This window comes from Notamacropus eugenii, chromosome 4, assembly GCF_028372415.1.
Source record: "Notamacropus eugenii isolate mMacEug1 chromosome 4, mMacEug1.pri_v2, whole genome shotgun sequence".
Lineage (NCBI taxonomy): Eukaryota > Metazoa > Chordata > Mammalia > Diprotodontia > Macropodidae > Notamacropus > Notamacropus eugenii.
Window position 1 is genome coordinate 11,216,320 of NC_092875.1, and position 12,675 is coordinate 11,228,994.

Genomic DNA, 12,675 nt, shown 5'->3' on the forward strand with positions numbered 1-12,675 from the left:
CTCTCTTCATCCTCCCAGCAATCTGTGGGATCAGGACCATTCTTATCAGTCCCTTTACTGATGAGGAAACTGAGGCCCAGAGAGGTTAAGTGGCTCAGCTGGGAAGCCAGATTCAAACTCGGGTCTCCCAGAAGCTCAGTCTAGCATCTCTGTACTCTGTGCACACGGTAAGGGAGCCAGAATTCAAACCCAAGATCTGACTCCAAATACAGAGATTGTAAGACTTGAACTAGATCCCCGGAGAGATTAGTCCTCACCCTCCCCAGTCTCCCTTCCGACCCCACCACAGTATCCCTCTCTTGACCGGCAATGAGGTAGGATGGAAGCATTTCAATCTGCCAGAGAACATCTGTGGGAGGCCCTTATTTGACCAGGCAGAACATTTTGGTCCAGGGGGCTATTTTTCTTCCCGCCTCCCACCTTGCCTGTCCTCCATCCCAGTGTGGGCTTCCCTGTGAACTCCCCACGTTCATTATCCTCAGACTTTCTCCAGCGGCTCCCACACTGTTCTCTCCCCGAGGTACCTAATAAATTCCTTTCTCATGACCACTAACTTGCCTGTTCCCTCAACTGCGGGGCTCCCCGGGGCAGCCAGCAGGGGAAGTTGGGGGGGGGGAAGGGCAAAGATCTAATCTGGGGAGGATGTGAACAGACCCGAGCGAAGCCTGCTCATAGCAAGGGCCGCTCCGGGGCTCCCAGGCACGTGGGATCACCCAGCTGCCCCTCTGTACCTAAAAGGTGCCTGGGATCTGCCCCCCCAGACCGCTGGGCACCCCCGTGGGGTCCTGGCTCCCTGCCCCTGCCCCCCCCAGACCGCTGGGCACCCCCGCGGGGTCCTGGCTCCCTGCCCCTGCCCCCCCAGACCGCTGGGCACCCCCGCGGGGCCCTGGCTCCCTGCCCCTGCCCCCCCAGACCGCTGGGCACCCCTGGGGTCCTGGCTCCCTCCCTCTGCCCCGCGCTGGTCCGGGGTTGGGCTTGGGCCGAGAAGCCTCCTCCAAACGCAGGCTCTGGCCTCCCTGGGCCTCAGTTTCCTCATCTGAGTAATGGGGAGGTTGGACCCTCTCCACGGGGGCTCCGGCCCACAGAGGACCCACGGGCACCCCCCGCGCACCCCCTCCTCTAAGGGTCAGTTCCCGCCTGCGGGTCAGTTTCCTGGGACTCGCCCTGAGCCCGGCCGCACGCGGCCCCCGCCCCCGCAGCCCGCACCCCACGCGCCACGCGCGCCCCACTCACGGCAGCGCAGGCTCGGCTCCTCTCCCAGCCTCTCCCTAGCGGACACAAGCAGCTGGAGAGGCAGGGCCTCCACCTCAGGCGAGGGGCGGGGCCGGGGCGGGGCCACGTGGGGCGGGGCCCGGAGCGCGGCCACGTGGGAGCGCGGGCCTGCGGAGGGCCTGGGTCTTCAGGGCGGGGCGCGCGCTCGATGGTGGGCGTGGCCTAGAGGGCAGTGGGTGGTGATGGGGTACCGGCATCACCGCGCGCACGTCAGGTAGGAGGTTGGTGCAGAGGAGCGCGGGAAGGCGGGGCACTCTGGAGTGGGCGGGGCGGAGTGCGGTAAAGTACTCGGTTGGTTGGTCCGTTGTTGTCCGTCCTTCTCGAAGAGGACATGGCATCACAATATCGGAGGAAAGGTACGGGGTGTCTGGGGTGTCGACTGTGGCTGACCGGACGAAGGTACTGGATGCTCTTGAGAGGAGGAACCGTGACAAGGACGGCGATTGGGTACCAGGATCGCCAGGAGGAGGGGCGAAGCGTGGCGATTGGGGACGAGAAGCGCGGGGAGGCGGGGCGCAGTGTGGCGATTGGGTAGGCAGAGCCGGAGGAGGCGGGGCGCACCCGGTAGGGCGGGGCTGGAAGGAGGGCGGTGATTGGGGGCGAAATGGGAGAGGGGGCGGGGCTCGCTGCAGGCACGCGGGGCGCCATGGCGGCGGTGGCGTTGGCCGCCGCGTGTGCGGCGTCGCGCCGCTCTTGGAGACGTCTCTTCCGGTGTGGAGCTCCGGGCTCCCGGGCTCCTTGCAGGCTGCTCTGCGCCACCCGAGGCCTGTCAGGTAGGAGCCGGCTCAGCTTGGGCCGGGCAGGGTCGGGGTCACCGCTCGGTCCCGGGCGGGCTGCCTGGGGATGGTGTGACGTCAGCGCCAGGGGCGGGGAGGGGGCGGGGCCTGGAGGCGCGCCCCCCTGCTGGCCGCCCCGCGGGTCGTCCCGGCGCAGCTCTCCTGCCTCTCCTTATGGAGCGCCTGTTGTCTACCAGGCCCGGTGGGAGCCGCGGGTCCAGCTTGGTCAGCTGATCTAGACAGCGAGCATTTATTGGGCGCCTGTGGTTTTTATTTGGTCCTCACCCGGAGCCACAATGCTTTGCGGATTAGAAATCCAGCCGGCAGGCATTGATTAAGCGCCTGCTGTGTGCAAGGCCAGGAGCCAGACCACCCGCCCGGTGGTGACGGCTCATGTGCCCGTCTGTGCTTCGGGGCCTCCCCCTGCCCCCCTTAGATCGGCCCTGGCCCCTCATGTTTCAGATGAGGAAACTGAGGCACCCGGGGTGGAGGGACCCAGCCGGAAGCGTCTGAGGCCCAGGTGGTGTCTGCATACAGCAGGCACTTAATGAAGGAGTCAGGAGACCCCAGTTCAAGCCTTCTCTTAGGCCTTGGGCCTCCAGGGAGCTTGGGGGGGGCAGATGGGGGAGGGGTAGGTGCGCCTTGGGGTTGGGTGGGGGAGGGGCAGGTGGGGGGGGGAGATGGATGAGGGGCAGGTGCACCTGGGGGGCCGGTGGGGGAAGGGTAGGTGCGCCTGGGGGGCAGGTGGGGGATGGGTAGGTGTGCCTGGGGGGGTGCAGATGGAGGAGGAGCAGGTGGGGGAGGGGCAGGTGCACCTGGGGGCAGGTGGGGGAGGGGTAGGTGCGCCTGGGGGAGATGTGGGGGAGGGGCCGGTGCTTCCCAAACCAGACTATCCAGTTCTTTTTCTTTGTTCGGCCCTCAGTGTGCCAGACTCCTCCCACACACACACTGACCCCCTGGTGGGGACACTGAGGGCTCTAGAGAGACCCCCCCCCCCCGTGCTCCTGAGCAGCGATGGGGGGCACCGTCTACACTGGAGAATGTGATTCAGGGGCATGTCAAGGACCTCTCCTCTCACTAGGGGTAACCTCCCCCCAAGGTCTCTCCCAGCGCAGCCTGTGATGCTGTGCATTCCCTAGGGTGGTTTTTTAAAGGAGCCTCTTCTCCCCTTGGAGGCCCAGGCCCTATGCCCATGTCCATCTGCCTGCAGATCTGGGCAAATGTGGGCAAATGTACCTTCTTGAACTCCACAGCAGCCAGCCATCAAGCACCTGTTGAGCACCTACTGTTTGCCAGGCCCTACCCTCAAGAAACTCCCAGTCTAATGAGAGGAACAGCAAGGGGGAGCCCCTGGCACTGAGGGGGCAAGGGAAATGTCAGATTGAGCCCATCGAAGCCTTTAGTCCCTGCTGGGGTATAGTAGGCACTTAAATGTAGAAGGTGGGATTGGAGCTAGACCTTGGAGAAAGGGAAGCCAGGAGGTAGAGAGGAGGAAGGAGAGCCTTCTAGGCAGGGGGCACAGCCAGTGCAAAGGCATGGAGGTGGGAGATGAAGCAACATATTTGAACATCTAGAAGGCCAGTGTGGAAGAACTGGGGTGGGGGTGGGAGCGTCCAGGAGGGAATAAGAAGACACTGCTGCATAGTCCACTCTCTCAATTATGAGAGACTACTAGTGACTGTGGCCCAGAGCCTGAGCTGGGCCGGTGGTGCCCATGGGTCCCTTCCCACAGTAATGGCCGGCTGCCTGGGTCACAACCGAAGGACACGCTCACATCCCGCCTGAGCTCAGTGGAAATAAAGCATCTTGTGTTTCCACTCAAGTGCCTGGTCTCCCTGAGGCAGCCTGATTAGGGGCCCAGTTTCCGAGGTGGCCCCAGGGGGCTTTCTTGGGAACAGAGGCTGAAGAAACCTCAAGGGGGGGGGCATCTGGGAGGGGGTAGGGCCACGAAGGCCCCCAGAGGCTGCTGTCAGAGGATCGGTGGAGGGAGGCGCCCCCAGAGGGTGCTGTCAGTGGAGGGAGGGGGGCCTATTTCTCTGGAGCACACCTCAGACCACGAGGAGCTGGGGGTGGGGGACAGGTTAGATTTGGGTGAGACTGGTGGTAAGCACTCTTCCCAGAAGCTGTTTGCCCTGGGGCCCTCTAGTGTGGAGATCCTGACAGGAGGGACCCCAGCTCTGGTGGCCCCCTCCTGAAAGTATGCTCCTTCAAGGTATCAAAGTAGGGGTGTGGTTTTTTCCTCTATGTTTGGAGAAAACAAACCTTCCAGGCAGCTACCAGTGTTTATCTGGGCCAGCAGGCTGGTGCCTGACAGATTAACTTGGGGTGGGCCATCTATCTGCCCTCCCAGGCTGTGCCTTGGAGCTCTTGGTGCCCTGAGAGCAGAACTGAAGGAGCCCCCAGAATGGCAGGTCAGTCAACCTGGGGTTGCAGGAGGGGCCCAGACCAAGGCTTCTCCCCTAGCCTTGGAGGCAGGCCATCTCTTCTCTCAGTATATGCAGCTGAGCTGGCTCAGGTGACTTGCGGGGGAACCTGGGGCTCCAAGGCCATACGTGGCCCTTTAGGTCCTCAAGTGCAGCTCTTTAATTGAATCCAAACTTCTCAGAACAAAATTGGGAAACCCCAAACCAAACCTGTGAGGGGTAGAGGGAGGCAGGATGGGTAAGACATACTCTGTGTTGAGACCCAGAGCCCAGTTGCAGGGACCTGGGTAATGGTCTATGCATCTCTGTCTCTATCATGCAAAAATGCCACTGGATCTGGCCTTGTGAGTACCCCCCACCAGTGCCTGGCGTGGCCCAGGGACCGTAGGCTGTGTCTCCAGGAAAGGAATGGCTTTGAATTGACCAAGGGAGGGCAGGTCCTCATGAGTCAGGGTCGTAATCAGGGATGGCCAAATCAGGCCATGGACCAGGGCATGGAAGCAAGGCCAAGGTCAGTGCTCAGCACGAGGAGGGACCCAGAATGGCAGGCTTAATCCTGGTTGCTTAATGAGGGCAAGGCTGATGTTTGTTGGTACAGACACCCTTTACGTGTAGAGGTTTCAGATCCCTGTGGGTCTGTGACTTTTTATAGAGACCTTTGTACCAACGTGTTCTTTGGGGTGCTGAACAGTAACTGCGTACACTCCCCATAGCAGAGCCTCACCAGAGACTGCTCTTGGAGTTCCAGAGTGGAAGGGGATTGACATCTCTCCCACTGGCCCTGTGGGCATGAGGTCATGATGTGTAGGGGTTAGGGCTGGTGAGAACCCACCATCCTATCAGATCCTGCATCTGAGGAGTACAGATGCAGGCAGTACCCAAGAAAGATTTAGGGATGTGTGGGGGCACAGACAAGGGCAGTACCCAGGGCAGACCCAGGAGCATCTGAGGGCACAGATGTGCACAGTGCCCAGGAAAGCTGCGGGGGCCAGTTCCCAGAGCTTGTCCCTGCTGCAAGGAGCTCGTTGCTTTCTTAGAGAGAGCGCGAGAGTCACATAGAGAGTTTGGTTCAGTGTGCCAGGCAAGCAGTAACCACAGATTTGAGATAAAGTCATCCCAGGGGTAGGAGAGCGCCAAGCAGTGGGGGAATCAGGGGAGGACTCTTGTAGGAGGGGATCCTTGAAGGGAACTCGAAGTTGTAAAAGGTGGAATTGAGAAAGGAGGGCATTCAGGTGGGAGGGCCAGCCTGAGCAAAGGTGTGGAAGTGGGAAATGGGCTAGGATATACAGGGAACAGCAAATTGGACTGGAGAAATGTGAAACAGAATGAAGGCAGCTGGAGCTGGGTTGGGAGGAGTAGCCCCTGCAGCTTCTAGAGCAGGAGAGGGGCCTGGGCAGCCCAGGGAGGTAGCTGGCAGGAGATAAATTGAGATTGAGGACGGGGAGATGCAGGGAGGTCCCTGAGGAGGCGAGCACACACCATCTTGAGCCACCTGCCTGCCACTGGAGGTCCCCCAGGCCTTGATGCTAAGGCATCTTCAGGCCCAGGAGGATCCCCAAATGTGAGAGTCTGGAAGGGAAACCTGTAGACAAGGTGCCCGGATTCCTGCTTGCGGAGGCTGCGGGGACAAGCAGATTCATTTCCAGGGAACTCATGACTACTCAGAGCGAGGCCACCATTCTGCCCAGTGCCAGCCTCTGAGTCCCTGGCACTGTCTCCAACTCACTCAAATGGGTCTATTCCTTTTGTAGATGGCAACAGGTATGATCTGCTGGTGATTGGTGGGGGCTCTGGTGGCCTGGCCTGCGCCAAGGAAGGTACGTCTGGTGGGGAAGAAGGTACCCACCCCATGCCTAGCCCCAGCTGGCTGTTATATTTATACAAGAAGGATGAATGAATGAGACTAAGCCCTTAGGGAGAAGCTTCCAGCCACCATGCCAAGCAGGGCCTTGCCTGTGCTCCAAGAGCTGAACCCTCATCCAGGGGAGGGGCGGACTTGATGGGGGTTCTCTGAGCCAGAGGTGCAAGGGTTGGGGTGAAGATGTGGGCCTGAGAGTGCTTCCCTGGGTGCAGGGCACCAGACCCCGTACCTCTCTGGCCTGGAGGCAACCTGGGAGGCTGTGCCAGGGTCCTGGACCAGCCTTATACTCTCTGGCCCCACTGAGTTCCTCCCCCAGTCAGGGACCAATCTGTGCTGGGGCAGGGGGAGACACTCCCACTGACCAAAGCAGAGTTTCTTGAGATGTTGAAGCCCTGGACATGCCAGCCCTGGGAGATGGAGAACAGGGCGGGCATGGGCAGCACACAGGCCTCAACAGAGAGGATGCTGAGGTGGAACCCTCTGGCCCCATCAGCGCAGGGGTGTCAAGCATATTGTAGGCTAAAATAACCTGGCTTCTTTAGACATGCCCATCCATGGCTGTGGTCAGCGTCCAGGGGAACCTGGGAAACCCCCTTCCTGATAAGTAGGGGTCACACTTTGCCCTTCCCTGGCATTGAAGTAAACACTTTGCACTGCTCTCTGTTTTCTCCCCCCCCTTTCCTTCTCTCTCCCCTTCCCTCCATCCTTCTTTTTCCTCCTTCCCTCCCTCCTCTCTCTCTCTCTCTCTCCCCCCGCCCCCCTCAAATTTCAAAGCTGCCGAGTTTGGAAAGAAGGTGGCTGTTATGGACTATGTGGTTCCTTCTCCCAGAGGTGAGAACGAGCGTGTCACTGTCTGCCCTGTAGAGGTCCCTGTGCTGAGGGTGATGGTGGTGTTGGGTGGGGGGCTTCCCATAGAGCCGGCCCCAGGTCTCTGATACCCTTAATTCTCCTTCGGGCTCAGGGCCATGTCCAGCATCCACAGTGGGTGTTCTCTTCCCTTTCAGGGCTGCTCTTGGCTCTGCCCCCGGCAAGGCATGGGGGACCTCCTGGGCAAGGGACTGGGGTAATAATGGCTTGCACCAGGCTGGACATGCTGGGGACAGAGGGAACATGAGCCTTGAGGGTGGCCAGGCAGGTGCAGACAGGGCAGGGCAGGTGTATGGGTGTGTGCAGTAGAGACAGCCAGCCCATAGGAAAAAAGGCGCTCCTGCTGGGGGGAGGGGCTCAGATGGCCTCATCATGGAAGTGCCCACTGCATCCTCCATCATCTGTTCCATCCTTCAGCAATGGAGATGGTCTAGAGAGAATGCAGAGCTCCCAAGTAGTTTCAATCCCTTTTCATCCGAGTCTCAAACCCAAGTTCCCCAAAGCTGCCTGGCAGCCAGGTGGGTCTGGTTGTGTACCTGCTCTGCTCCAGAATCTCTGGCTCCCCACAGCCTCTCAGGGGCATCGAGCCCTGGCCCTCACCAGACTGGCACCCACCATTTCTGGCCTTGTCCGGCCATCTGGGCACCTGGGCCCCGCCCGGGGCTGTCTTCTGTGCCTGAGCCTCTAAGACCCTTCACATGTCTTCACATGCATTGTCTTCATGTGCTAAGGCCGCCCTCATCGTTGAAGGGCAAGAGATGGACAGATACCAGGGGTGGAAGTGAGAATGGGATTTGTCAAGTCTGTCTCCATGTCAGTAATAACAGTAAGAAGAATTTCCCCTCTTCGATTTCAGGCACCAGATGGGGCTTGGGGGGCACGTGCGTCAACGTGGGCTGTATCCCCAAGAAGCTCATGCATCACGCGGCTCTTCTGGGAGGCGCCCTCGTGGATGCCCACCATTACGGATGGGACGTGGCCCCCTCCGCACCACATAACTGGTAAGGGCTGGGAGGAGGCCTCCTCTCCATGGCCACCTGCAGCCTTGGACATGGCCTTCCCTGCTCTGCCCCTACAGGCTGGCACCTGCCTTCCCCAACCCCCTTTGGTTATTGGGGGAGAGTTTGACGCTTACACAGCTGCAGTAGCCAGAGTTGTTGGATGTAGTCATAAGTCGATCCCCAAACAGGGCAACTTAATTGTCTATGGCCAGTGTGATGAGCCATGCCCCCCTACACATGGGTCCATGAGGTAGGACCCTGAAGGAGCCCTCAGGCTGGAGGGTCCTATGCCCACTTGGTGCAGGCCCGAGCTCAGGGGGTGGCTGGTGCTCATTCATTTCTGCCAGTCTAGATGGGATTTGGTGGGGGGAGGCTCCAGGCTGAGGGAGGCAACCCTTTTTTCCTGGGCAGATTGGCCACCCTGTTTTCTTCTCAGCAGTGCCCATGGCTGAGGCCCAAGGCAGGGCTGCAACATCTGCACCCCCAGCTTGTGGGTCATGACCCTGCAGGACGACCCTGCTCAGCCTTTAGAGCAGACTTGGGAGGAAGCTCCAGGTTGTGGCTTTGTCTTAGATGCAGGCCCTCACCAATAATGGCCTACAGCACACAGTAGGTGCTTGATAAGTGCTACTCAATTGTTGCTGCTGGACCTGATGTCCTCTTTGCCTTCTCCAAAAGGCAGCAGATGGCTGAAGCAATTCAGAACCACGTCAAGTCCCTCAACTGGGGCCACCGAGTGCAGCTGCAAGAGCGGTAGGTGTGCGTGGGTGTCTGGGTGCTTGGGTGTGGAGGCATGGAGTTTCTGGCCTCACCTCCATTGCACCTGGGGCAAGGAAGTGGTCACTTGTCCCCTGTGTGCATCGGTCGCAGCTAGGCCTGCATGGACCCATATCATCCCACATGGCCCTCACGTGCCCTCATGGACAGGGCCATTTGTGCACATACACACACGTGTACAGACACATACAGATGTGTACACACTTACACACATGTGTACAGAAACAGGTATACAGAAGTGTACACACCACACATGCTTGTATAGACACATATACAGTTGTGTACAGACCCACACACATAGACATGCATACACGTGTGCAGACATGTGCAGACCCACACATGTATATAGATATGCACGCAGTGTACATGCATACAGACATACACATACATGTACACACACGTACAGGTGCACACATACTGTGCAGAGATGTGTGTATATGATCATGCACAGTGCACAGATACACATACAGACATGTATACATATGTGTACAGATAGGCACATGCACACACACGTACAGCTATTCACACACACAACTCCATATTCACACCCCTGTTTTCTCTGCTGTCTTGGCTTTCAGGATACCTCCCCCGGGCTCTGTGTCTCTCTGACCGCCCTCCCTCCTCTCATCCTGTGGATTCCTGGGTGGTGCTCAGCCCTGTGCAGGGGAGTTCACACTGCCTAATCCTGTCTGGCCCCCAAGCTGAGCTGGGAGGGAAGCTGTCGGGTGCACAGGTTGTGAGGGAGGCTTGCAGAGAAGTGACTCCACTATGGTCATAGGTCTCTCTGAGAGGTGTGGGGAGGGGACAGACTCTGTCCTCCATTCTCCAGTCACTTGCCCTGCACTGTTCTAGAATGAAATTAGCCTCAGAGATGGGGGATCCGTAACTGCGCCTGTCAGACCCTAGGACCCACATGAAAGTCCTGCAGGCTCTGACTGATGGAGGTGGTGGCTAAGCTTGGTCTGAATGTAGGAACCAGCCATGCACGGGGCCCAAGGCAGCCACCACCTGGAGGGGACCTGGAGCAGCTTGTGGCTCAGTGCAGGAAGTGCAAGGCCTGACTGCAAGAAGGCCCAGGGAGCTGGAGGGCCCTGCGTGAGCCTCAGTCTGCTCCTCTGTAAAATGAGGATAATAGCAGCACCTCCATCCCAGAGTTATCAGTGAGGATCAGATGAGAGAGTGCGTGTGAGGCACTCTGTGGACCTTCAGGGCTCCAGAAACAGGTCTTGTAATTGTGGTCATCGCACCCAGACTCCAGGCCACTGGCCGACTGTCTCTTGCATAGGCCTCTCAGTCAGCGTGTCCTCTTGACTTTCCTGTACACACATGACTGGGCTCCATGCTGGCCATAGAGCCCAGGGGCTAAGGAGGCAGCAGAAGAAAAGGGGGTCACCAGAATCTGGACTGCCCTCCTGAGCGGCTCCAGAAGGCCAACGCCTCCAGGCATGGGCCAGGCAGCTTCATCAACTCCAAAGCAGCACCTGACCTCCTGATCCTTATTGGGCTGTGCTTCCCAGGGAAGATGGGGGTGGTGGTGCAGGAATCCCCCTAGGCTCCCCTTCTCCATCTGCTGCACCTGTCTCCATCTCAGCACTTGTTCCTGGCCTTCCCTCCCTCCCTCCTTCTTTCCTTCCTTCCCTTCCTTCGCTCCTTTTTACCTTCTCTCCCTCCCTTCTTCCTTTCTTTCCTTCCTCTCTTTCTCCTTCCTTCCTTCCTACTTTAGTACAGAGTCCTATGATGGATATGAGGGACATGACAATATCCCCTCCAGTCCCTGCCCTCAAGGCCCTTCCATTGCTCTGAAGGGACCCAATGCTTCCACACACATTAATGCTGGATAACTGAGGCAAGGTAGTGAAACTGGGCCTGAAGGAAAGAGGCTCAGGGTTCGCCAAGGTAGAGGTTTGGCAGGAGGTGCTCCCAGCATGTACGAGCAGGGGAGGGGAAGAGCCAATGCGAAGGTGCCACGGTGGGACTTTGAGGTGCAGCAGGCAGACTTATTGGAATGGGGAGCATGAGGGAGGGAGTGATATAGAAGGATGGAAAGGCAGGTGTGACTAGGACATAGGAGTTTGTGTTTTAAGCTCCCTTGTTTCCCTCAGAGTTTCTTTTAGACATCACCTCCTCTGGGAGCCCTTTCTGGATTTCTCTGCCCTTCCCCCCTCAACTGAACAACCTTACCTTTTACAAGCTGTCTTGTCCATGCTTACTCCCCATTCGCTCCAGAATATGAGCTCGAGGTGGGTGGGGACTGTCTACTTTCTTTGCCTTCCCAGGGCCTTGCACATTCTCAGACATGTGGGAAGTCTCTGATATGTGATCAATAATTGACTGCACTGATTGATTGTATCCGGGAGAAGATAGGGAGCCACTGAAGATTGTTGAGGAGAGCAGTGAGTAAGACGTTGAGACATGTGCCTGGGAAAACCCTGGCAGCTCTGTTGAGGATGAGTTAAGGAGAGGAGAGCCTGGAAGTGGGTGTCAGTGAGGAGGCAGGTGATGAAGCCTTGAGGTAGGGCACTGGACATATGATTGGAAAGAAGCCGATGGATGTGGGAGAGGAGGGAGACTGACCAGATTCGGAGGCTGATGGGATGGAGGATGACTCTGAAGGGGTGGACCCTGGGGTCTGGCATGGAGTGCTCACCTGGACCCCCTGGGGCACCAGCCTGTGAGACCTCAAAGTCAGGCCCTGACTGGGCTGACCAGTGTGGCTGGGCTTCCCAGGCCAGCCTTCACCACAGCACAGCAGGTTTCCCTTGGCCTCCCTCTTGGGTCATGCCCCATTTTCATCATTTCCTCAAATATCTCCCCTCCCCAATCAGTTGTCCCTTTGTCAGGATGAGGGTGCCCCAAGATTCTGAGTACAGGAAAAGTTATTCTTGCAGTAGAAATATTCTGGCTTTCCTCTATGGAGTCTGGTGATCAGTAAAGGCAACCAATGTTAGTCATTAAAATTATCTGAGGAGATACAGACTTCTGGGAGCCAAGATGGTGGAGTAAAAGTAGCTCTCGCTCTCCCTTATTGACCTCTGAAAGCCCAGAAAATATCACCCCAGGAAAACCCATGGCATAGCTCAGTCATCAGAAAGATGGGATGCAGCAGTCTCATAGGCCGGGAAGCTTGGGGGATTAACGGGAAAGGCTCCTCTCACTCTGGTGGAAGGGGAGCAGTACAGGATGGTAGATGTCCCAGTAAACTAGTGACAAACCCCACCTCAGCAAATCAAGGGGAGATCCTGAGCCCCAGGGTGGTGGAGCAGGCAAGCACCAACACCAGGAGCCACCAAGTGCCTTGGCACAGGCAGGGGAACTGATAGACACCAGCTGGGAAAACAACCATATGTACTGGTGTACTGGTACTGGTACTTCCAGTGATTCAAAGAAGCCTGGGTAAGCAGGTAAACCCCTCTAGGGGCCATATTCCCCACCCCCACCTGCAGAGCTCCAGTGTTGCTGACCCTAACTTAGCACCAGGTAACCTACCAGACCCCTACAGCCTCCAGCCCCCAGCATCTGAGGCCCCAGCACACAAAGCCAGTGACTAGGTCCTGGGCTTCTAGCACAAGAAGTTTAGGTCAGTGCCCCCTGAGCTCAAGCAGGAGAGCTCAACTATAAAAGCCAGGAAATAGGCAAACGCTACGAGCAAAAAGCAGAAAAGGACAATGACCATAGATTCTTACTATGGGGACAGAGAC

General features: G+C 58.0%; 2 protein-coding genes across 8 annotated transcripts in view; one reads left to right on the forward strand and one right to left on the reverse strand.

Moving 5' to 3' along the window:
• COMT (catechol-O-methyltransferase) overlaps positions 1-1,627 on the reverse strand; it is a 56,401-nt gene extending 54,774 nt beyond the window's left edge. Inside the window, exon 1 of one of the 5 annotated variants that reach the window (XM_072599787.1) lies at positions 1,234-1,627. The gene's annotated coding sequence lies outside the window, so the exon portion shown is untranslated. The remainder of the gene's footprint in view (positions 1-1,233) is intronic. The other 4 variants (XM_072599785.1, XM_072599786.1, XM_072599788.1 and 1 more) reach the window with 4 other exon arrangements.
• The window catches only part of TXNRD2 (thioredoxin reductase 2), an 82,868-nt gene continuing 71,797 nt past the window's right edge, over positions 1,605-12,675 (forward strand). Inside the window, exons 1-5 of one of the 3 annotated variants that reach the window (XM_072599783.1) lie at positions 1,605-1,628; positions 6,223-6,288; positions 7,107-7,163; positions 8,056-8,200; positions 8,879-8,953. In XM_072599783.1, the coding sequence (XP_072455884.1) occupies positions 7,136-7,163; positions 8,056-8,200; positions 8,879-8,953 (248 nt within the window). In that variant the 5' untranslated portion in view covers positions 1,605-1,628; positions 6,223-6,288; positions 7,107-7,135. Of the gene's footprint in view, positions 1,629-1,890; positions 2,046-6,222; positions 6,289-7,106; positions 7,164-8,055; positions 8,201-8,878; positions 8,954-12,675 lie in introns of those variants that run through there. The other 2 variants (XM_072599781.1, XM_072599782.1) reach the window with 2 other exon arrangements.